Here is a 23277-nt window from a genome sequence, read left to right on the forward strand (position 1 = left end):
ATGACATAGAAAAATACATGGAAGGTTTATCGAAAGAGGTTCAGAAAAGTAAAACTAGTAAAAGGAAAGTAAGTTTTAATGAAGAGGGTAGTGATGAGATTAAGGATGCAATTGACGAAGCAATAGCGTAAGAACAACAACAAATTTCGAAGGTGTAGGTTTAGTGTCATTTCTGGTTACTATTTTGGAATGTTTTTTAATGTTTGTTGTTGCTTTATAATTGTTGGGTTGAATGATTGTCAATTTTATGAGAATTGGACTGATCGGTTTAATTAGATTAACCGAGAATCAATCCTCTAGTCGGTCCGGTTGGTTTCTAAAACCATCTTGCAAAAATCAATAAAAAACTGATCGAACCGGTAATTAACCGGTGACCGGACCGGTTTTTTGGTCGGTTCATTCCTCCAAGTCAAAACGGCGCCGTTTAAGGAGAAAAAAAGAAAACCCAGCGCGTAACACCCCCACCCCTCTCTCTCTCTCGCTCTCTCTCTCACCCAGCAGAAAACCCTAATCCGCCAATTCGAGTTCGAATTCCAGCCACCACCCATAATCCTCTCTTCTCTTCGAAGAACAGCCACTACCCATCATCCCGCTTCAGAGCTCAAACTCATCACCGAACCCTTCTCTCCCTTCTCTCTCTGTCGCTGCTCCTTGCCGTGGGTCGTCGCCGCTTCTCTGCTCCTCGCTGTGGGTTGTCGCTGTTTCTCCCCTCCTCCCCGTGCGTCGTTTCTGCTTCTCCCCTCCTTGCCGGCGTCGTTTCTGCTTCTCTGCTCAGCACCGTGTCTCGCCGTCGTTGTTTCTCCGTCGTTGCTTCTCTTCTTCGCGTGGAGTCTTTTGTCTCTGCTTCAACCCTCTCAGGTCTCAGGTCTCAGGTCTCAAGTCTCTTCTTCTCTGCTTCAAGCCTTCAACCCTCTCATGTCTCAAGTCTCAGTCTCTAACTCTCCCTGATTCTATCTCCCTGACTCTATCCCTCTGAAATTTGAAATTTATTCTGAACATGCATATGATGTATTATTGATGATTCTGCTGAATTTTGAGATATCAATGTTTTGAAATTTTATTTGAATTCAATCCGTTGATATTGAATTAATTCTGCTGAGATCGAGTTATAAATTCAACTGTTTAATTTATTAATTCTGCTGAGATTGATTTTTAAATCCAATATGTTGTATTTGTTTTGGTGAATTGTTGTTTTGCTGTTATTGATTCAAAATAGAAACATTGCCACAATTCTGCATTGAATTTACTATATGGCTTCATATGATTTGGTTGAATTATGATTATAATTCTTAAGTTGGATACATATTTTGGATGTTTTGGAGAGTGACTTGATTGACTCGCAGGAATTCACATATGGGGGAGTTAATTTTTTAATAATTTTATTATATATTTAATTAAACTGGTTCAACCCGTTGAACCATTGAACCCGTTACTTAACCGGTCCGGTTCTCGCAACGCCGTGGGTTCTTGTGAACCTGTGATTGATGATGATTGATGACTTTGTCGTTGCTCATTGCTCACTGCTTCTTGCTTAACTTGAAAATCTTGTTAATCTTGTTAATTAAATTGAGGATTGATGACTCTGTCACTGCTCATTGCTCATCCATTTAGAGATTTTTATTTTTATCTATTTCTTTTTCATGAGAGAAGAATTTTATTAAGATGAAGAGAAAGAAAATGGAGAAAGGGATAACAGAACCCGCTTTACAAAAAATCAAGAAAGAAATCATATTGGTCATATGATATACACAATCCATGTATTTTCATGTGTTCAGAATATCTAAGCTGTGAATTTATCTTGTTACCAGGCCCAATATAGATGCTAATGGAAAACTGTTACTAAACCATGAATTCTTTGTCAAATGGTTGATATTTTTTGGGTTGGTGACCATGATAGGAAATACAGGGAAGCTTAGGATTAAAAATGGTTAAGTTGCATTTTTTGACCCATTTTTTTATTTGGAACTCAACTTTGGTTCCCAACTGTATCAATTGCACGGCCTCTCTGAGATAATATAATGGTGAAACAACAAAATGTGTTTTTATTTTTGGGTTTTTCTTTGGTAACAATTGTAATTGGAAACTTTCATAGGTACTTTCTCATGTTTTTAGATTGGTACTCCGTACTTGGTAGTAAAAGTGAAAACACTCTATAACCAAAACTAGTTCAGCTCCGTTCAGCTCAGCTCCCATTCATTTTCTCTCAGAATCGTAATTTATAGGGTTTTGTTTCTGCAGTTATGACTTCTCCTGCGCATTTTGACGATGTGAGTATTCTCTCTCCCTCCCTACCTCCCTCTCTCTCTCTCTCTCTCTGTTGCGTTTTCCTTTCAATCGCTCTCAATTCTTCCGAATTCCACAGGATTTTGATTTCGGAGGCGGATTCCCTGCAAGGCATTCAGGTTTCTTTTTGTTTGTTTAGTTGTTTTCGGTTTAGGTAACGGTGTTCGTTATCGAAATTTTAAGATGTGTTTGGTGGATTTTTATCGTCGTTTGTGTAATATAGGTAATAAGAGGCCTTTGCCGAATTATGACGATGAAGATTATGATAATGATCCTTTTGCGCCTAAGAAGGTACTCTAACTTTCACTGTATCCATGAATTGAATTTGTTTTGCAATGCTAGCATTTACCACTAGGCTAAAAGCTAGAGGTGATAGATAGCTATGGTGCAGTGTTATTTCCTTGTAGTTTATTAGAATTTATTATTGGCACCGTGATCTGAGATATTGAGCTTATGGAATCCAAATGAGGGTATGCAAATAGGCCATAGTAATAGAGGAAGACGTAGGAAATTTATCGATGAATGAAACTATTGAGAAGGAGCTTAGATTTTTAGGGCTTGTGCGAGATATATGTTGTCCATGACTCTATACAATGGTATTGCTTGGTTCATGATGTATGACCCCAGCTAATGGGGATAGGACTGGTTGTTGTTTTTCTCTTTGCAGAGCTGAATTAAAGTTGTGGAGTAAGTATTGGCTTTGAGGAATGAGGTAGCTTGAGAAACATTGCTGTGTTTTTTCGAAATGAAAATCGGGGTAGTATAGTGTTATGGGGATGATTGTGATTTTTATTTGCTATTGTATTGATTGGTGAGTAAGGAAGTTAGCATAGGTGAAGTGTGTTGATGTGTTTAAGATGGCTCACTAGTTATATGCTTACTTGCAAATGAAAAATACTAAAACACAAATTCTAACTGCAAATTGTAATGCAGACCAAATCAAAAACCGATGAGGTTGCTTCTGGTGTAACAACAGGAATGATCTTGTCACTTCGTGAGAGGTAGCTCATAGCATACAGCTTGTGTTAGACATTGTACACTGCCAGGATTGCAGTAAATTATTTGTGCCTAACCCTTCTTTTTCCTTTCATTCTTTCGAATCTTGTTATTGACAGCCTTCAGAACTGTAAGGATACACTTGCAACGTGCCAAGTACGTTTTCTTCCATTATTGGAATTTGCCCCCTCTGTTACCATTATCTTTCTTGTGCACACGTTATTGTCTAAATATTTATTATTCTGTTTTTTTTACTATTTTATTTATTTACTATCTGTCATCATGTTAAAAGTGGACTTTAGTTACAATTCATGTAATTTAAGAGATGAATTCATGATTGGTTCTCAATGGCAAGGCTTCATTTATAACTATTGTATTGTAACCATGTGGACAAAGTATTGTTGCAGCCTACTCTTCATAGTTAATTGTTTTAAAAAAAAATCATTGACTTGATCAGTGAATTTTCCAGAATGAACTTGAGGCTGCTAAATCAGAGATTCAAAGTTGGCATTCTTCAATTCAAAATGAGCCTTGTGTACCTGCTGGCGCCACTCCTGGTTAGTTTGCTCCTTGTCTTTGGCATGTTAATTGTGATATACACCTGCATTTTAATTGTTCAAGTTTTAGTTCTTTGTACACAATTGCTTTATTTTTTTGTTATAAATTTATCCGTGAACTATTAGTTAACGTTTGTTGTTTCCAGAGCCCAAAATGTTGCTTGATTATCTTCAGGCCCTGAAATCCTCAGAAGAGTCTTTAAGAGAGCAGGTTTAGAATCTAATCTGCCCTTTTTTTCTGTTGATGTAGTTCACTATCCATTGATTAATTATCAATTATCATTGACCATTGACATATATCTATTGTTATCAGCTTGAAAAGGCAAAGAAAAAGGAAGCTGCGTTCATTGTAACATTTGCAAAACGAGAACAAGAGATAGCAGAGTTGAAGGTTTCATGCTCAAAATAAGATTTTTTCTATAGCATGGCTGTATATGTGCAATTACATTTCTTTCTGACATCAACTTTGACCACCTGAGTAAAATTTATTTCCACCCTTTTAAGAATACTAACAAATTTACCCACTCTTCAATGCTAGTCAAGTTGTATTTCGTTAGCTATTTACAAGTGTTAAATATGAAAGTAGTTTGAAAGAGTGGCATTTTACAAAATATAGGGATGTGAATTGTCAAATAACCTAACTTCAGAGAAGTTAGTGTATTATTTTAGATATTGTGGCTAGTATATTTTAACCACAAGGTAGGGTGGTATAATTTATCCTTAACACTGGACTTTCCGATTGAAACTTTTCATTTTATTCTCTTCATTAATTAAGTACTAGATAGGGTACACCCAATAAATTATCTTTAGTGTGGGGTTTTCATTTAGTAGTTTATAAGAAAGTGTCATTTATTTGATTAATAGTTGTTATTGATATGAAGATGAAACTATCACGATGCCCTGTGAATCGTATAATCTTACAACACCTTGTGATCAAGCTCAAAAAAGCCAGATATGCTTTTTATTCTATTATTATTTATTTATTCCTCTTATTGTTATCATGATCAAATTAACTATTTTATTGCTGTTTATAAACTCAGTCTGCTGTGCGGGATCTAAAAGCACAACTCAAGCCACCTTCAATGCAGGTATGGTTATAACATGGATGTTAAGTGTGACACTCTAGATATACACTTTTTCCTGTGCAAACAAGCAGTGTTGCTCCTTAAAAAAACTGGAATACAAACTAAACCTGTGCAAGCTTGTCCTTTGTGCCTTGATATCTTGTGAATATAATTTTCAGGCAAGAAGGTTGTTACTAGATCCAGCTATTCATGAAGAGTTCACGCGTTTAAAGGTTTGTTACTTTTAATTAGATATTGACTACTGTATAATGAAGTTTGGCTATATGCAGCTCGATGCTGACTTGTATTGAATTAACTTTGGTCTATCTTTTACTTTGTTGGTGACTTGCACATGGAGGTGGTCAAAATGTATGTCACACCATGTGTTGCACCAAGAGGATTTAGTGTAAAAAAACATCTTATCTCCATGATTAACAGTGTTAATAGTTAGCAGAAATTGCGTCCCCTTTTCACTAGAGAACTTATTAAGAGACTTTTGAAAAATTGAGATGGAAGAATATAGACAGGTGTTGTATTTTAGCTATGTGAATAATTCTTTTGTGGAGGATGGATTTAAAGTATAAAAATAAGATTTTAAGGTGGCATATTAGAATAGGCAAGAGTCTTCTAATATTTTTTAGTGTATTCATAGTCGTCACATGTCCTCAATTCCAATTATATGTATATCTTCTTGTAATAATGTCAATTAGTGGTTACATATTTTTTTTTTTTTTTACCTAACATGTTCTCAACTGTTCTCATCTGATGATAGAATTTAGTAGAGGAAAAGGAGAAAAAAGTGAAGGAGTTGCAAGATAACATAAATGCAGTAAGCTTTACTACTCAAAGCAAGATGGGGAAGATGCTGATGGCTAAATGTAGAACTCTGCAGGAAGAAAATGAGGAGGTTGGGAATCATGCTTCTGAGGGAAAGGTGCTGCTCTCACACCGCTTTATGCATATTGTTGTCACCATTTTCTCTCCATAGATGTACTGTGTTAGCACTAGAACTAATGTTACACTTGCATGTATTCACATAAATATAAAACTCGGTAATCGGTATTCTTTGTTTTGATGCATTGATTGTCATGTTATCATCTTTTCCCCTTCTGTTTTCTTCCTGTGCAGATTCATGAATTAGCCATGAAAGTTGCATTGCAGAAGTCCCAGAATGCACAAATCAGAAGCCAGTTTGAAGGTTTGTTGAATGATATTCCATTTCATTATATTTTGGCTTTTGGATCCTTTGACTCATGTATTAGCTTTTCTAGGTACATTGGTAATCTTAGTTTCCTTCTTAACATATTGAGATATGGAATCAACAATGATATGTGTGTTGGCAGAATTAATCATATAAAATATATTATCTATGCTAAAAATATGTTGCGGATGGAAGATGCTGCCTTACGTTCCTCTTGTCTAAAAAGATGGATCTTCTGAGAGAAAAATATTTATGTATTCGATTACTTATATATATAATCTCACTGGAAATTAACATATAGCGTTAATCCTTCACACTGACTACAGGGTTGCAGAAACATATGCAAGGACTGACAAATGATGTGGAAAGATCCAATCAAACGGTTAACTTCTCCCTTCCTCCTTTTTTATTATTTTTTAAGGATTGCTATGCATGCCTAGTTATAAAATGCTTCATGCTTCATCTTATTTGTCAAAATTGGTGAAAATTATTGTTCATGAGGGACTTGGATGTTCTGATTTTTGTTTTGAACATGATGGTGTATTCATGTTATGTCGAAGATAGACACAAGTTTCTTCCATGGTTGATTGTTTTAAATTAATAGTTCCAGGATATTTTAGGCGGAGACTAAGTGGATTTGTTTTGCTCAGGTTGTAATATTGCAGGAAAAATTACAAGATAAGGATCAGGAGATTCAAAAACTGAAACAAAAGCTCCAACAAAAGAATTTGATGATGGAAGATGGAAGATCGGATGCAGCAGAAAATTTTATTGAGAGTGATAAGCCGGAAGTACCTAAGGAAGCTGCCAACTAGTATATCTGACGCCAATTTTGCAGCAAACGTTCATTTTTTTTCCGATATTTAGTTTTGCCGATGATTGTAAATTTTATATAAAACATAACATTTTTCTTTAATTATTACTCTTTTTGCGATTACAACTGTTACTAATTACACGGGAGGGTGCGCAGATCTAACTTAAAAAAAAAAATAAATGTTCCCACAATAATTAGCTTTTGCGGTATTGCTGCCTGTAAATAGCCTCTATACTCACTCTATAGAATGATAAGTAGAACAATAGTGCATTGGCAAGTGAGCAATATCTTTATCAGTTTCGACGAGGCCATTCCAAGCCTGCACTTCCAATGTTTCCAACAGGCCCTTGGTCGAACTGCCAAGCCCTTCTCCCTGCATTATTGTTAGATGTAAGCATATAACGTTACTTCAGTTAATATAAAAGACAAATCTCAAATCCTAAATTTTAAAGAGATTATATGATAAGTTTGTTCTTGCAATCACAACTAACTTTTTTAATGTAAGCATGAAATAATGTTGCACATGTTAGGTGAATCGTGAATGGTTTAATCCAAAACAAATAAATGCCGTCTAGTGGTATTGAACTATTTATGTATAAGCTTTGCGACATTGGTAGTTTCAAATCGCAGAACAAAACAATTATGAAAGAAATAGAAATTCTCGAATGTTTCAGTAAGTTAAAAACATTCGTAGACAGTAAGAACATACCTCCTTCCAACCCATGTTTTTGAGTAGTTTTCTAGCATAACTTCCAGATCCAAATGACATCTCCAAGGCCTCTGATGCAGCTTCTTGTGTACAGCTAGCACCGGGTGACGATGTGCATCAATATAACTGCCCTCGGAATTCTTCTGTCCATAGCCCACACCAAAACCGCCATGCAAGTTTCTTCTTTCAGCAGCCCTCTCTCTGTATTTACATCTCATTTGCTGCCATAGTTTTTATAGATAGACATTAATACCCTTAGCCATCCATCACACAAGAACTAATTGTTAGATTTCAAAATCAGACTACAAACCTCGGATGCAGGGACAGAATTTGGCAACATAGACGAATCCTTCTCTATGAGAATTTCACCTGAAGCCAAAGCAATTCCTTCCCCAGACTTTGAAGGACGGCAGATCTTTCTCTAAGATGATAATTTAGTTAAAATCCCAATCTTCGTAGAGTCATAAGTTGATAGAGAAGCCACATATCTGGCACTAGGATTTCGCAATCTGTACATTTGTCCTGTTAAAAGAACAAGCAGCCATATTCAGTTATAACAATTACTTCTGGCACTATCATTTTACTGAAATTGCTCCATTTAAAGTGAAATATATGATAACATTACATCTCGTGTATTTTCATAATAGTTCATGTCTTCATGATATGCAGAAAGCTAAGTAATAACAAATAAAAGTGAAAAACGCAAACCTGTTTTGACTCGTACCAGATGTGATAGGGGCAGATGGAAATTTTCCTCCCCCAGAAGTGATAGATGGATGCCTCTTTGCAGAATGATTTACAATTCTTCCAACCAACCTAGCCGCTGTGTCTTTTCCATCCTTTTTGGATCCTTTAACCATTTACCAATCCCACATGTCCAAAACTGGAAACTCCGAAACCAGATCTGTTTCTGATTCAATGACTTGACCATATTGAGCTCGCCAATTCTCTTCGTCTGATAGGATACCTACAACAGCATTCAGCATTAGGCATATGAACAAAAAGAGGCAAGTAATTCCAAGTTCCAACCACGTGATAAAAATTCAACTATGAATTCATGCAGAGAATGACAAACACTTGATAGAACACTCAAAGCAAACTAGATTTGCTGAAAACAAAACAAGGAAACAAGCTAATGTTAGGTTATTTGGTTTTTCACAGAAATAAGCAATTGATAGTTACTGACTTATAGTATACTCAGTGCACAACATAATGATTTTTCTACAAATTACTTCTAGGTGTAAAGAGAATAGATGAAATATCAAACCTAGTAAATTACTATATCATAAAATACGATATATGTTGTTGAACTCTGTCAATATAATATTAAGCTTACAAGCACACAGCTGTGCCATTTAACTGATTTAAGTCCTCGGCATCTGGGATTCACTCACCCTCTTCCAGTTCATAAGTATCGCTGTAAGCTATACCTTCATCAACAGTAGTTTTATCATGCCATTTGCATCTACTGGCCCTGGAATCCACTTGTCACCCACTTCACAAGTATTGTCATTAACCATACAGTATAATTTAGAAGCAGGGTAGTTCTACATTTTTCTAAGTTAAAAACATCAAGGGGGTATATGACAAACCTGTACATTAGCAAGATGAATAACGTCCAAGGGATAATTTTGAATGTATAATCATTTCAATGGAATAAGTTTCTTGAAGGTACATACCATTCTGATGCTGGGGGAGGAGGGTTTTTAATAGTTGGAGTGCTCACAGAATTGACGATATCTATTACAAATACATCTACTTAGTTAAATGTCGTCACTCATTCATTACCACTACATGCTTGAAACACGTAACGTTGATGCTCAAAGAGTAATAGAAATCAATTGTCAAAACATCAGCAAACTCCAAACGCCTTTGAATCTAATCAATTTTCCCTTCAAGCTTAGATGTCCTTTTATGAAAATAGTTGTATCTAAAACGCACTAGCTTAATACGGTTTATGTAAAAAAGACGAACTCAAATATGAAAAAGTGTTTAACTCCCAACAATATATCAAAAGTTAGAAAAGGAGTTTCCTCATCTAGAGTAAAGTAGTTCAAGGACAAGAAAGTTAAAACTAAATCAAGAAGGGGGAACATCAACGATCTGAGAGCATGGAAACGTCAAGATCAGAGACAAAAACTACGCCTTAGCTTGAGCTTTCAAAGTTGTCATGGGACTACAACGTCTTCCCTGAGCTGCCTAAACTCAGGTATAAATCATTGAAGCTTATAAGTTATAACTCTTCTACTTACAAAGTTACAAGTACTTCATGCCCTGTCGGGACCATGACATAGAATATTTCCACAACTTACCTATTAATATTATCATTCACATAAAATCCCAAATATCCCTACCATAATATGGAGAATGTTCATGTTTAGGCCTGGACGTTTATTATTGCCACAGAAAGACAACCTTGACTTGGAAAAATCCCAAAAATTAGAAGAGAGGTGTTATAAAGTTAGTTATTATTCTTTTTAGGAATGTGTTCATCGAGTGCAAATCATGTCGGGTCATGAAAATATACCACGATAAATTTCAACCACAAATGTGCTCAGATCCGACATAAAGCAACCATTTATCATACAAAAATAATTCACACATTTACAATCAAGTCTTACTATTGTATGACAAAAAATAGATTAAAAAAAGAAATCCCACCGCTGCACTTTAGGTTTCCTGCTGATACATCTCCAACTATTTTCATAAGGGGCCATCCAATGCTAGAGACAACTATGTCCACAAGAATCTCGTACATCAAAAAATGGAGAGCAACGAAGCATCAAACGTTTCTAGATAGCTAGAGCGTGCAGCAAACTTCCTCTTCTTCCGCTGCATATGATTGGACATAGTATATATATAGATGGAAGGGGAAGGAAATGGCGTAAGATTGATCAAGACTTCAAGAGTGAGAATAGGGCTCATTATCTTCTACTTCCGGTGGAGACATTGGCGGAACAGCCATTTCATGAAATGCAGCAGATTCAATATCCAGAACTCTCCTTGCGGTAGCTTCAGATTCCAAGGTCCTTACCGTCTTTCTAGGGAGTGATGCAGAGGCATCAGCTCTTGATGAGTTGCTGCTATCGATAGAGAGCAAAAAATTCTCTTTGGAAAGTGTTGGGGCAGATGCAATAACTGAGCTGAAGACCCCAGATTCCCTCAAACTTTGTATTATGACCTGAATGTGAATACGTTAGGAAAGCAACCTTATGTTATAAAGATATATAAGGGGAAGGGAACAAATACAATTCATGTAGTATTATTTTAGTGGAAATAAGTTCTTAATTGTCCTAAACGCGAATTAATTGTGATAAAAAAGAATATAGATCTTCAAATTAGATCACTGTCCAAATGCTGACATAAGACTGTGTTACATATTCAATGTATGGTTTTGGAGAAGTTAAAAGAACCACAAGTCCCTAACAATGGATTTGGATCCTCTAAAGTTTGAATTTTACATTAGAGAGTAAAGTGTGATCTTCTACCCTTGATTGGTTTCTCTTTCATATTTATTTTTGGTCCCACATATGAAATAAATGGTGAGAGATCACACTTTACTCTCTAAGGTGAAATTCAAACTTTAGAAGATCCGAATCCCCCTAACAATACACCGCCCCCAACTTGCTCTGATACCATTGTTAAGGAGGAATGCTAGGGGCCAACAAATTTGGTGTTTTGTAACCATCAATAATACTTTTAATGGTGGGAGATCACTCACTTTTGTTTTGATGGTTAAGTGTAATGGTGGGAGATCACTCACTTTTGTTTTGATGGTTAAGTGTTGGCCAAAAAACACAAAAGTTGCTGGCCCCCTAGCCTTTTCCATTGTTAAGTATCTAAGGAAAGTGGAAACCCACACCTTTAAAGCTATCATCTGATAAGGGGGAAGAACCACTCTCCTTATATACAACATTAACCATCCCATCCTACCCGATGTGGGACTTTGAGCACCCCATAATACCCAAGTCCCTAACATAATGTGTGCTAATTCTGATAGAGAGAAGAATGAGAATGAGGATTCGAGACTTCGAGTAGATCATTCAGTAAAATAGACTAGAATCAGGCCCTGAGGGGAGGTAGTCTCTTGGAAGGTAGCATCTTACTATCCCCCTTTTTCTTACAATAAATAATACACTCATCTCGTCTCATCTCAATTCTCTGATATATTCTTCTAATTCTGCTACTGTTCTAACTATTTCTGCAACCGTTAGTCTGTTTCAGTAGTTTTTCTACTTCTATAATTGTTGAGGTACCAGGTTATTACAGATTCTTTTCCATCTCATGTTCTATCGATTTCTGCAATTTTGGTCTGTTTCTGTGGTGGTTCTACTTTTAAAATTGTTGAGGTACCAGGTTCTAACAGATTCTTTTCCATATCAAATATAAGATCCACTTTTTTGAATAAATAATGAATATGCTTACCATGGGAGTATATATGCGAGTCAATATCCCCTTCCTCAGCAGTTTCAACTTCACGTCTTTATCACCCCACACAACGTGCTCATTATACCTGGAGTAGGAAGCAAAAACTAAATGATTTTGGTAGAAAAAGCAAAGGAGATGGAGAACATGTGCAAAAATCAAGAATTTAAGCCAACATACCACTTCAACATTTCATCCTCAGTTGCTGTTGAAGCAATGATGAAAGCCTGAAATTTATATGGCATAAATGGAAATTTCATTCCAGAATATACACCTGATTCTCATAGCTGGGGGGAAAAAAATGGGAGCACAGTGCAGAAGGGTCCGACAATTGAGGGAACTAAGAGGTGTGAGCCATAACTCATGAGTTGGGAAAGCAGTCCCCACCACGCCCAAACCCCTTTTCCCTATTTTTTAGCAACTAGAATCTGTGACGATTGGTCAACCTTAAGTTCAAACTATAGTAATCTAATTATATACTGCACGGGTAAGACAAATCCATTTTTTCCCCCAATATTCAACCAAATGGCTAAGTGGACAGAAAAGAAAGTAAAAGAATAAGGTGGAAAAGAGTTCATGAACTCACAGATCTGTCAAATTCCAACATGAAGCATCTTTTTACATCTTCTTTGGTAGGTTTGCAACCACAGCGATCACGTCTGGAAGTGAGGTCTGAGAATTTAGCATATGTGTAATGCAAAACAGCAGCCTCCTCCAACTTGATCTCACTAGCATAATTCAGGAGAACATCATGGAACTCATAAGTGAAAAAACATCAAGGGGAGACATAAATATAAAGAATCAACAGAACATACTTTGGGGATTTCATGTAGTTATGCCATCTGTGTGCACCATTTGGACGAAGATGATCTTGTATACGGGCAGCTGATTTACCATTTCCGTAAGTCAGAAAGTAGTTTGGATTCCCACGTACAGAATCTTTGTAATTTCCAAAGTATGTATCTTTTGGAAGATGGTCATAATTCTTCTTAAACATTGATACCTGAATCAACAGATCAGGAGAAAATAGAGATAGAAGTATCAATGCCAAAACATGCAACTGCATTTATAAGGAAACCAATACATGATTTATCGGTTTCCTCTCTCAATCAAAATCTAAGATTACAAATTCAGTAATTTAAAATTCATTCCATTGCACAATAATTGGTTGAACCGTTGAAATCAATCTATGTCTTTTAAATCTGGTCAATAATTGTTGTTCAGTAATGGCTACAAGGTTCATTGACGCATTAAGTTATGACTATTACAGGTGATTGTTAGCTATGCTAAAAGTTCAGGGTGTTTGTGAGTGTGAAAGAGGAAAGGGGTAAGTGGAACCTATACAGTATACCAGTACTGTGTATAGTAAGGTGTAATAGCTTCGTACCACATATATTAAGACTAGGCATACACATCAGAATAAAGACAGAAAGTGTAAAGAGCAGTTGTATAGAGGAAAGAGTTGAAGTGAGCATGAAGAAAGAACAGAGGAGGTGGAAGGCATCAGGGTGATACCATTCCAGTCTCTGTGAGTGTATTAATGGAAGAATGAAACACAGAAAAAGTAGAGAACAAGGTAGCACTAGAGAAGCTACCACTCTCCTAAGGTCCTGCCCAGTCTAAATTCCTCCTTCCCTCTTTTAATTCCCTTCACATCTCTCATATACATTCTCAACTCTCTCTCCTATAATAGAATCGTCCCTCACTCATGCCCTCCCCACTAACTTTTCTTCTGCTGTATATAAAAGGCAAGGGAGCTATTTTACAACTATCTTCTCTAACTAAATTAAGTGATTCTTTTCCCTCTACTAAGCCTTAAAAGTAAAACCAAATAGAAAAATAGATCTTCATGGTTCCAAAAGTCAAAATTCCTTTTGTTATTCACTGATTCTACAAACTCAGGTACTCCAAAGGGTTCTTTGTTAAGTAATAAGTAGAACAGAAACTTCTGGCAAAGGACTATGTACAGCTTCAGCAACTTACCTCACTAAAAGGTTCTTTAATATCATCTCGCTCAACACTGCTCTCCTGAAAACCATAGAAACAAAGCATTGTTACACCACTGAAGTTCTTACCAGTTCCATGATGGAAGCATGAACCAGCAAATTCTACTCACATAGTTGGGAAATATGACCATGTCTACATTTCCTGGAACCTCAAGAAGCAACTGCCTCAAAGAATACTCTCGAGCACCCGCTGGGTGTATTAATTCATCCGTATCAAGGTGAAGAATCCACTCCATACCAGCATCCTGATGTTTAAACGTGGAAAATATTGTGTTAATTATCTAAAGTAGGCACCAAATGATAACAACTTTTATTAAACAGTGTGTGCTGCAAAACCATACCCTTGCCATGACAATAGCCATCTCCATATTGAGGGATTGCTTCACAAAAAGTTCGTAATTGCATGGTTTATAAAAGAAACCTGCTAGCCATGTCTCGTTCCAAATTCGGCTGATGCAACCAACGATGTAAAGAATAATAATAACAAAACTATCTCAGAAGCTGAAGATTTAGGGTCTCTCAGGAATTGAAAAATCTCAAGAACAATCTACAATTAGTAAACTAAAAGAAATAAATTCAACAGATAAGAGTTGTTAAGAAATTGGTAAAAACCTCTTTGCTTGTTGCTCTTCCAGCTCCTTTGTTCTATATACAACCTTGACACCCTGATGAAATAAGATAACCAAATAAAAATAATATATTATTAAGGATTAGAAAATCAGAAAACAAAAATAGATTCAAAGACCTGTTCTGGTTCTGATATATGGATAAGGTACCAAGTTAGTTAACTTACCGGAATTGATTTCAGGACCTTTGATACTTCAGGAGAAGCAGCCTTACCCTCCACAAAGAGAAAGAAGTTCGTCACTCCAATGACTTTATGATAAAACATCCAAGGTAGAATCTGTTCTAGCCCTGCCGATGTACTAGTCGTAATACAGATCTGCACATCAAGAATTAAATGTAGTTAGATCAATAGCAATGTTTTCAAGAATTTTGTAAGATAAGACAAACAGAGTTCTAAACAATCTTCCTTTTATACTTTGTTGATAACAAGATTTCAGAAGCAAACCAGAAATCAACAACTAGCAAGTACCAGCAAATTACAACAATGACAAAGATTTCAAATTACAAAACAACTTATCAAACATAGATATATAGCTTAATGCATCATCACTAACAGAAATCATCAGGATTCATGATGTACTGTGAGCGATGTACAACACAACAAGGATAGATCCAAATTGTTTATCCATGAAACAATAATAAATGAAAATTCCCCGCGTTTCCCATCAAAACAGAGCAAAAACGGACACATCACATGATTAAATGAAACAGCAAAAGCAAAAACACCTTTAAATAGTTCAAAATTTGAACTTTGAAGTGATTGAGAACTACAAACTCAACATGTACCAAACCCTAAAATCAAAACTAGTACAGTACCAGGTAGCCAATCTCTTCAGTTGGAACTGGAAAGTACAAAAGTTTAGTCAAAATAGGCATAACCCAAACCAAAATACAAATCACCGAAGTAAAAAGAGAAAAGAAAAGAATGAACCTTAGGTTTGATATTAGCGGCATAGTCAAGTTTCCAGTTGTGGTAGTAAGGGAAGGAGGGGGAAGAGGTGCGGCCAAGATTAAGACAGTCGGAGGCGGAGGAGGAGTGTGAGAGGGGGGAGAGAGGAGAAGGGTCTGCCATACCAGGGAAGTGGTGAGAACCAGGAGGGGACAAGAGGGAAGCTGGATCTGTGATGCCACCTCGCCATTGGAGGACGAATGCTATGGCTGCCAAGGAAACTGGGAGGAGGGTGAGGAGGAGAAGAATCTTGGAGAGGAAAGAGTTGGAAGATAGTGAGGCGAAGGAGGAGGAGGAGGAAGGGTTACTGCGGAGAGGAACGTGGAGTTGGTGGTGGCTCGGCATCGTTGATCGACGGTGGTTGGCACCAGAACTAACAGCTTACCCGTCACATAAGCTAATCGTGAGTCGTGAGTCGTGACTGTGACTCTGACTATAGCTTCGAGGACGCCAGGACGGTGATAGATTGAATGCTAAAGTTAGTCCAAAATTTTAACCTTCGAATCAAGTTGCTCCTATTTTTTTTTTCAATTAACTTGATATTGGATCTTTTCTTACGTGCATCCTGTTAGTCCTTTACAATTACAAACACCAGTTTTATTATTGTTAATGGATTGCCAGCATGGATGATTTGTGATCAATTGCTGCAATGGTTATAGCTTACTTAGAGGATGATATCAGATTATTTCGAAGAAGAATGCTGTTTTGGAGAGAAATCTATCTCTGTCGTGAATGTATTCTATATATAAATTAAATTTTTACGTTTAACTATAAAATTAATATGCATATTTTTAAAAATATTTTTTAATTTATTAAATATAATTTATTACGATAAATTAATTATATTAACTAAGTAATTTAATTAAATATTTAAATATAAAAATATTAAAAAATTATCCTAATTCATTATTTTAGTCATTAGTTAATTATTTATAGTTAAAAATATAAAATAAAATATATTATTAAATTATTGAACTAAAAAAAATTAAATTAATAATTAATAAATTAACAAATTCAGAACAGGCTGAAACTGCATGTGCCATAACGAAAGATCTGAAAAAAAGGATGAAAAAAATTATATTCGAGTCTTCGGGGAGAAACTAAATTTAAAGGACGAGGTCGCCAGATTGAAAGAAAACTATGTAAATATGAAAGAGTCGGTTACCCAAGGTATGGATTAAATGACCAACAACTTAAAGGTTCAGTTTTAGGTTGGCTCTCGAAGTCTCTCTTCTATGACTCTAATAAGATTGTGGTCAACAGGAAGATTGTCTATCTCGTGAAAGATGACAGCCCTTCTTGAGATCCAAAGATATCGGGCATTCAAATTGAACAAACTTCTTAGAGATTCTCAACTCGAATGGATGAAGATCTTCCCTCTTCTTCAAATCCTCTTGCCAAGACACTCTCTGTCAAGACATTTTGTGCGACTCAAGATGAAGGTGTTGCCAACCCTGATCACTATTTGGTATTTTTCTGGCTCGATTTGTGGGTATTTACACAATTTATTTTGTAATAGCTGTAGTTGAATATTTTGCATTATGATTTCAAGCTCTTTTAAAAAATTTTTCAACAATTTATTTTGTGATAGTTTTTATATGAATCAACAAATATCTTTTTAATATTTTGCTTTGAAGTTGTTTGTTGTAGCTACTTTTGAGTTTTTGTAACTTCGTAATAAGTTACTACAAACTTCTCTTTTGAATCCGATTTGGTAAAGTTATTTTTCGAGGTTGGATAATTTGTTTTGAAAGTGTTGGCCGATGGACGTTGGACACTTTGTATATATGTGCATAAAAATTACGTTTAATTTATTTATTTTAAAAGTTTTTAAGAAGTTATTGTCGAATTAATTTTAATTTTTTTGAAAAATTAGCGGCAAGAGTATATTTGATGTAAATAAATTTTTTAAAATAAAATAAAATAAATTTTTGATATTACATGACTCTCATTTTTGTTTTTATCCCATCTTTTGTATTGGGCTTTGTAAGCCCTCTTATTAAACCACCCAAAAAAACTAATCATTCTTTCCTGCGTGGTGTATCATATTAAATATTATCTCGCTTGCTTTTTTGAATTGGGTTTGGCCCACAAAGCCAAAAAAAGAAAGGCAGTAAGTTTCACTGCAAATCCGTTAATATTCAAAAGGGGTTGGAAAATTTTCCCAACGCACACGATTACTACTCCATGCAACATCTAGTACAACCAAGAAGTTCTTCCTTGGTGGCCCATTCTTCAAATGATTTTAAGCTGTATCTAAATCATTTGAGTAACAATTTCATCAATCAAATCTAAACTATCTTTCATATTGTGAAGCTATGTTAATTTTATGAAATTTTTTTTACAATCTGTCTTTCTAAATGCAATTTCAAACTGGTGCAAGTATTTAATTTTTAAAACATCATAATTACTTACAGTTATTTCTGTCACAAAAAGACTATTATTTATTAAAAAGACTAAAAATTACAACTATATCTTTCGATGTTACATCACACTCATTAACTAAAAAGTAGTACATCACACTCACTAACTAAAAAGTAAAACGTATATTTGTCCAGGTATCATCTCTTAGTTAGAGCGTTTATCATTGCCACTCACATTAGATTATTCCAATTTAAAAAACTTGATAAAAATTAGTTTACGGTAAATACTCTTTCACAATAAAATAGTATAGTGGAAATAGATGGTTACACAATATTCGTAAATCCTACAAAACATAAATCAAATATTACATCAAACAAAATTATCTATAAAACACTAATTAAATAATTCAAATTTCCATTAATTAAATTATATTTAATTATTTTATCACAATTTATAACTGTAAAATATAATTATTTGTTATCGCTAAGATAATTTAATTAAATTTAACAAATTACCATTTATTATCCGAATAATAAAATAATATCATAATTAACTATAATTTTTTAACAACCCTAATATTATTATTAACAGTAAAACTTCCACTTTTATTCTCTTATTAACATACATACAAGGCTAATATAATTGATATTATTATAATATAATAATTAATCACTTAAAATAACTTATTATTTATATATCCAAAAATTTAAAAAATCTAATTTATTAATAACAATAAATAATTTATTAAATTAACAATAAATCTAATATTAATAAATTAATTATATTAATTAATTTATTAACACTAAATTCATTCATTAATACGTACGGCTAACATATCTAACAATAATTAATTATAAAATCCAAAACTTTAAAAATTTAATTATAATAAATATGTTAATTATATATATACTATATTTTATATATATCTGACAACAATAATTACTTATAATACTTATATCTAAAATTAATAAATTATAATTCAGTTTACCAAAAAAAAATATATAATTCTAATAACTATTATTAAATACACTAACAGAACTTGGATTTTTTTATAAAAATACTATTTATACATCAAACTCAATTACTAAAATCAATTACTAATATATTTGTATATAAATATATTTGTAGTTTAATTTATTTTTAATGTGTATTTATATTCTAATATATATTTTATACTGATGGTTAATTTTAATGACTAATTTTAATATATACATAAATAATTAATTGTTCTAATATATATTAAACTATGTTAACTATCACTTAATCATTATAGACAACATTAATTTAATAATATTATCATTATTTTTTTATTAAATTAAAAAATTAAAAATAATAACTTATATAATTAAAATAACAGAAATAATTAATAATAATGTAAAATTTATAATGATTAATATCTTTTATTTTGAATCTTCTAGGCATTTTAGTTTCTTGTAACAATGGCTGAAGATGAAATTTTTCTTTGTGCTTCCGGAGAGGAAGAAGAAGAGAAGAGAATGAATGAGTGTGTGGGTGGGATTCGAGTGAAAGAGATGTGTGTGAGAGAGATAGAGCGCACCGGTATAAGTATGGAGGAGTGAAGAGTGGGATGTGCCGTTGTTGCATATGCGACATGTGGTTGCTGTTTGATTACTGTTATGCCAACTCGCACGGTTCAAGATTAGATGGTTCCAGAATCTTTTAACCACTTAATAGTTTCATTAGAAAATATATTTTTAGAGTTTTTTTAACAATTTTTACATAATTCTTGAATTAATTTTAATTACAAATTAACCTCATATATTTTATTTAATTATAAAAACTGTTTTTTATTTTATAAATTATTATTTTATCAATTATTTATTATATTTATTAATAATCAAATACAAAAACAACAACCAATTATATTCTCTATTGATCCTAATAAAGCTTTTGGCTATTTCAATCGATTAAAATATTAAATTTGATTTCGTGACGTTCGTCATAGCTTTCAAATCGTGTTTCCTTGAAATTCAATCGATTGGTTTATCAAAACAATCGATTGAATTGTAACTCAATCGATTGAATTACAGTGTATCACAAAACAATCGATTAAAAGTCGTAAGGTAGAATGGTTTTCAGTTAAACCAATCGATTGTTTATACTTTCCAATCGAATGAATGCCCAAAAACAATCGATTGTTTTTGTTACTCAATCGATTGAATTCACGAAAACAACATGAATTTGCCAAATACAATCGATTGGAAAGTGATGACATTGAAGTTTTAGCCAAATTCAATCGATTGGTAATGTAATCCAATCGATTGGAAGGTGATGAAGTTGAATTTTTTGCCAACTTCAATCAATTGGTAATGCTACCCAATCGATTGAAATGTGTCCTGCACCTATTTCAATCTTGTTATCTTTTTAGAAATTATCTTATTATTCATCTATCTTATCTTTAAAATTATATTTTCAATTTTTGCTGTTTTATTTTGATGTAGATAAACTAATCTTATCTTTTCCTTAATATTAACATAATTGGTGAATAATCCATCACCAATTATTCAATCCTACCATTGAAATCGTGTACCATTTTCTTTCATTATAAAAAATTTAATTGTTTTTCTTTGGAACATCCATCTACTCAATATCCAATTTTTTTTTATTTTTTATCCGTCTATTTAATATCCAATATTTCTTCATCGTTAATTACCATTGCAGTAATCAGCAAAGGTCCAATCAAGTTTTTCATTGTAGTGTTCAAAAAATAAACCATCATTTTGATTACATGTTAGTGAATAGAATCTCTAATTTTGCAATTATTCGTTTCGATACTTTATTCGTAAAATTGATTGTGTAAGGAAAAAATATTTTTTATCTTTTATTAATTCACAAAAATTGAGAAATACTAAAAGTAAATAGATGTTATTATTTTTTATTATTAATTAATTAGCTTGTAATCAGGATGGATCTAGAGGGGGCAAGTAGTGGCCTGGACACCCCAAAATTTTAAGAAACTATACTTATCTATAACAATTTATATTAGGAATACAGAGGGTTTGGTGTCGAATATTTTTTTCCTATTTTACCCCTATGTTTATAATCTAAAATAACATACTCAATCGCGTACTCACGTTCTGTAAATTTTGTATTAACGCATGACAGAATGCTCGTTAAGATATTCTTATTGGATGTAAATTATTGTTACAAATATTTTTATTAAGATATGTTTTGAAGGAATAAAAGAAGAATAGTTCAATAATGATTAATTTTAAAAAAAAAATAAATTTACACTAATAAATTTTCTCTTCAAATTATTAACGTACTTTTCTAATATACTCTAAGTACCTACACAATATATAATATCAATTAGCGTTCAAATTTAAGTTCCAATATTGTTATTAACGAGAGAGGTTTATTAATTTTAAAAAAAAATTACACATAATAAGTTTTATATCAATATATCATTATTTATTTTAAAAATAATATTTATTCATCTAAGTTATAGAGTGTTTTAAAAAATTATATTTAAATAATTTTTTTATTTTTTAACTATTTTATATTTTTAGATTGAAAACTTTGTATTTGTTATTCAAGCTATATTTTTATATATTTTATTTTAATTGTCTTATTCAAAATTATTAATATGAATATTTATTTTGTAGGATAAATAAAAAGATGAGATTTTTTAATAAATTAAATTATTGAAAAACTTACTTATTATAAAAGAAGTTAAATATATTTCTTGATTATAAGAATACATATAATTCACTTTTGAATATAATCAAAATAAATATAAATTTATTCAATTTTTTAAAATTTTACATTAATTATTAAAATTATAACATAATGAATGTACTCCTATACAAATTTATTCTTATTTTTGTGCTTTATTTTAATTTTGTTAAACAAAAAAGTTTAAATATTATTTACTTTTAATTGGGTAGCATTACCAATAGATTGAAGTTGGCAAAAAATTCAATTTCATCACCTTCCAATCGATTGAATTACATTACCAATCGATTGAATTTGGCTAAAACTTCAATGTCATCACTTTCCAATCGATTGTATTTAGCAAATTCATGTTGTTTTCGTGAATTCAATCGATTGAGTAACAAAAACAATCGATTGTTTTTGGGCATTCATTCGATTGGAAAGTATAAACAATCGATTGGTTTAAGTGAAAACCATTATACCTTACAACTTTCAATTGATTGTTTTGTGATACATTGTAATTCAATCGATTGAGTTACAATTCAATCGATTGTTTTGATAAACCAATCGATTGAATTTCAAGGAAACACGATTTGGAAGCCATGGACGAACGTCACGAGATCAAATTTAATATTTTAATCGATTGGAATGGCCAAAAGCTTTATTAGGATCAATAGAAGATATAATTGGTTGTTGTCTTTGTATTTGAGTATTAATAAATATAATAGATAATTGATAAAATAATTTATAAAATAAAAAACAGTTTTTATAATTAAATAAAATATATGGGATTAATTTGTAATTAAAATTAGTGAAAGAGCCTAACAGCGGAAACGACACAAATGTCCAACACAAGAACAATATGGAAGCACTTACAACGCAATATGGCAGCAACTATAACAAGCAAATATAGCAAGTAAAGCAATAACAAGAACACACCGAGATTTTAACGTGGAAAACCCCCTCAATATGAGAGGTAAAAATCACGGGTCGTCCAGACCAATGAAATAGCTCCACTATAATCAAATGAGGTACAAGAGAGTCTCAAACAAAGCACAAAAACGTGCATATAACCAGCCAAAACATCAATGCACCAAAGCTCACAAATAATAGGCAAGAAGATGAAATATACCCAAAAAAATAGAGCAGATGTCGAAGCCAATTTCTCCCTCTGCAGACCTTCAATTAAAATCTCCACCGTTCAGAATGAAGACCAAAATGTGAAAAATCTACAGTTCAAATTTCACGTCGATCCAACGGTGAAAGAATGAGAAACTGCCGTTTCAAGATTGCTGCTCTGTGTAAAAACGGGAAACCTAATTTCTCTCTTGCGAAACTAATTTCTCCTACTGCAAATCTCCAATCAACATCTCCACCGATCAGAATGAAGAACAAGATGATAGGAACACGAAGTTTAAATTTCAAGCCAATCCAACGGTGAACAACTGAGAAACTGCCATTTGAAATTTGCTGCTTTGGACAAAAACGAAAATTCTGTTTTTCCCTTTCTTTCTCTCTTTTGTGGCTACTCTCTATCACTCTCAATGACACTCAAAAACTGATTAGGGTTGTGGCACAATGGGTGCAAGAGACACCCTCAAAATGTT

The 23277-nt window shown here is 33.2% G+C and overlaps 2 protein-coding genes and 1 pseudogene across 4 annotated transcripts; 1 reads left to right on the forward strand and 2 right to left on the reverse strand.

The window, feature by feature from the left end:
• Positions 1–466: 466 nt before the first annotated feature.
• Positions 467–7307, forward strand: LOC130946541 (FKBP12-interacting protein of 37 kDa-like). Of its 3 annotated transcripts, none has more exons than XM_057875316.1 (15): positions 467–872; positions 2239–2267; positions 2363–2402; positions 2507–2574; positions 3217–3284; positions 3399–3435; positions 3749–3836; positions 3983–4047; positions 4150–4227; positions 4877–4924; positions 5080–5133; positions 5673–5834; positions 6029–6098; positions 6428–6483; positions 6752–7307. In XM_057875316.1, the coding sequence occupies exons 2-15, from the start codon at positions 2241–2243 to the stop codon at positions 6914–6916; spliced, it is 1026 nt and encodes a 341-aa protein (XP_057731299.1). In that variant the 5' UTR covers positions 467–872; positions 2239–2240; the 3' UTR covers positions 6917–7307. The 3 variants fall into 3 exon arrangements, with proteins under 3 accessions (XP_057731299.1, XP_057731300.1, XP_057731301.1); XM_057875317.1 differs by having other exon boundaries at positions 467–865; XM_057875318.1 differs by having other exon boundaries at positions 467–858.
• LOC130946022 (uncharacterized) lies at positions 7118–9224 on the reverse strand (annotated as a pseudogene).
• An 835-nt stretch (positions 9225–10059) lies between these two features.
• Positions 10060–16256, reverse strand: LOC130945044 (glycosyltransferase-like KOBITO 1). Its single transcript, XM_057873698.1, has 11 exons — positions 15614–16256; positions 14849–14998; positions 14668–14720; positions 14397–14505; positions 14166–14300; positions 14033–14077; positions 12865–13052; positions 12636–12777; positions 12230–12276; positions 12050–12137; positions 10060–10805 (listed from the first exon to the last, which is right to left on the reverse strand). The coding sequence occupies exons 1-11, from the start codon at positions 15974–15976 to the stop codon at positions 10527–10529; spliced, it is 1599 nt and encodes a 532-aa protein (XP_057729681.1). The 5' UTR covers positions 15977–16256; the 3' UTR covers positions 10060–10526.
• Between the last annotated feature and the right edge of the window lie 7021 nt (positions 16257–23277).

This window comes from Arachis stenosperma, chromosome 8 (assembly GCF_014773155.1).
Source record: "Arachis stenosperma cultivar V10309 chromosome 8, arast.V10309.gnm1.PFL2, whole genome shotgun sequence".
In the NCBI taxonomy this organism is placed as follows: domain Eukaryota; kingdom Viridiplantae; phylum Streptophyta; class Magnoliopsida; order Fabales; family Fabaceae; genus Arachis; species Arachis stenosperma.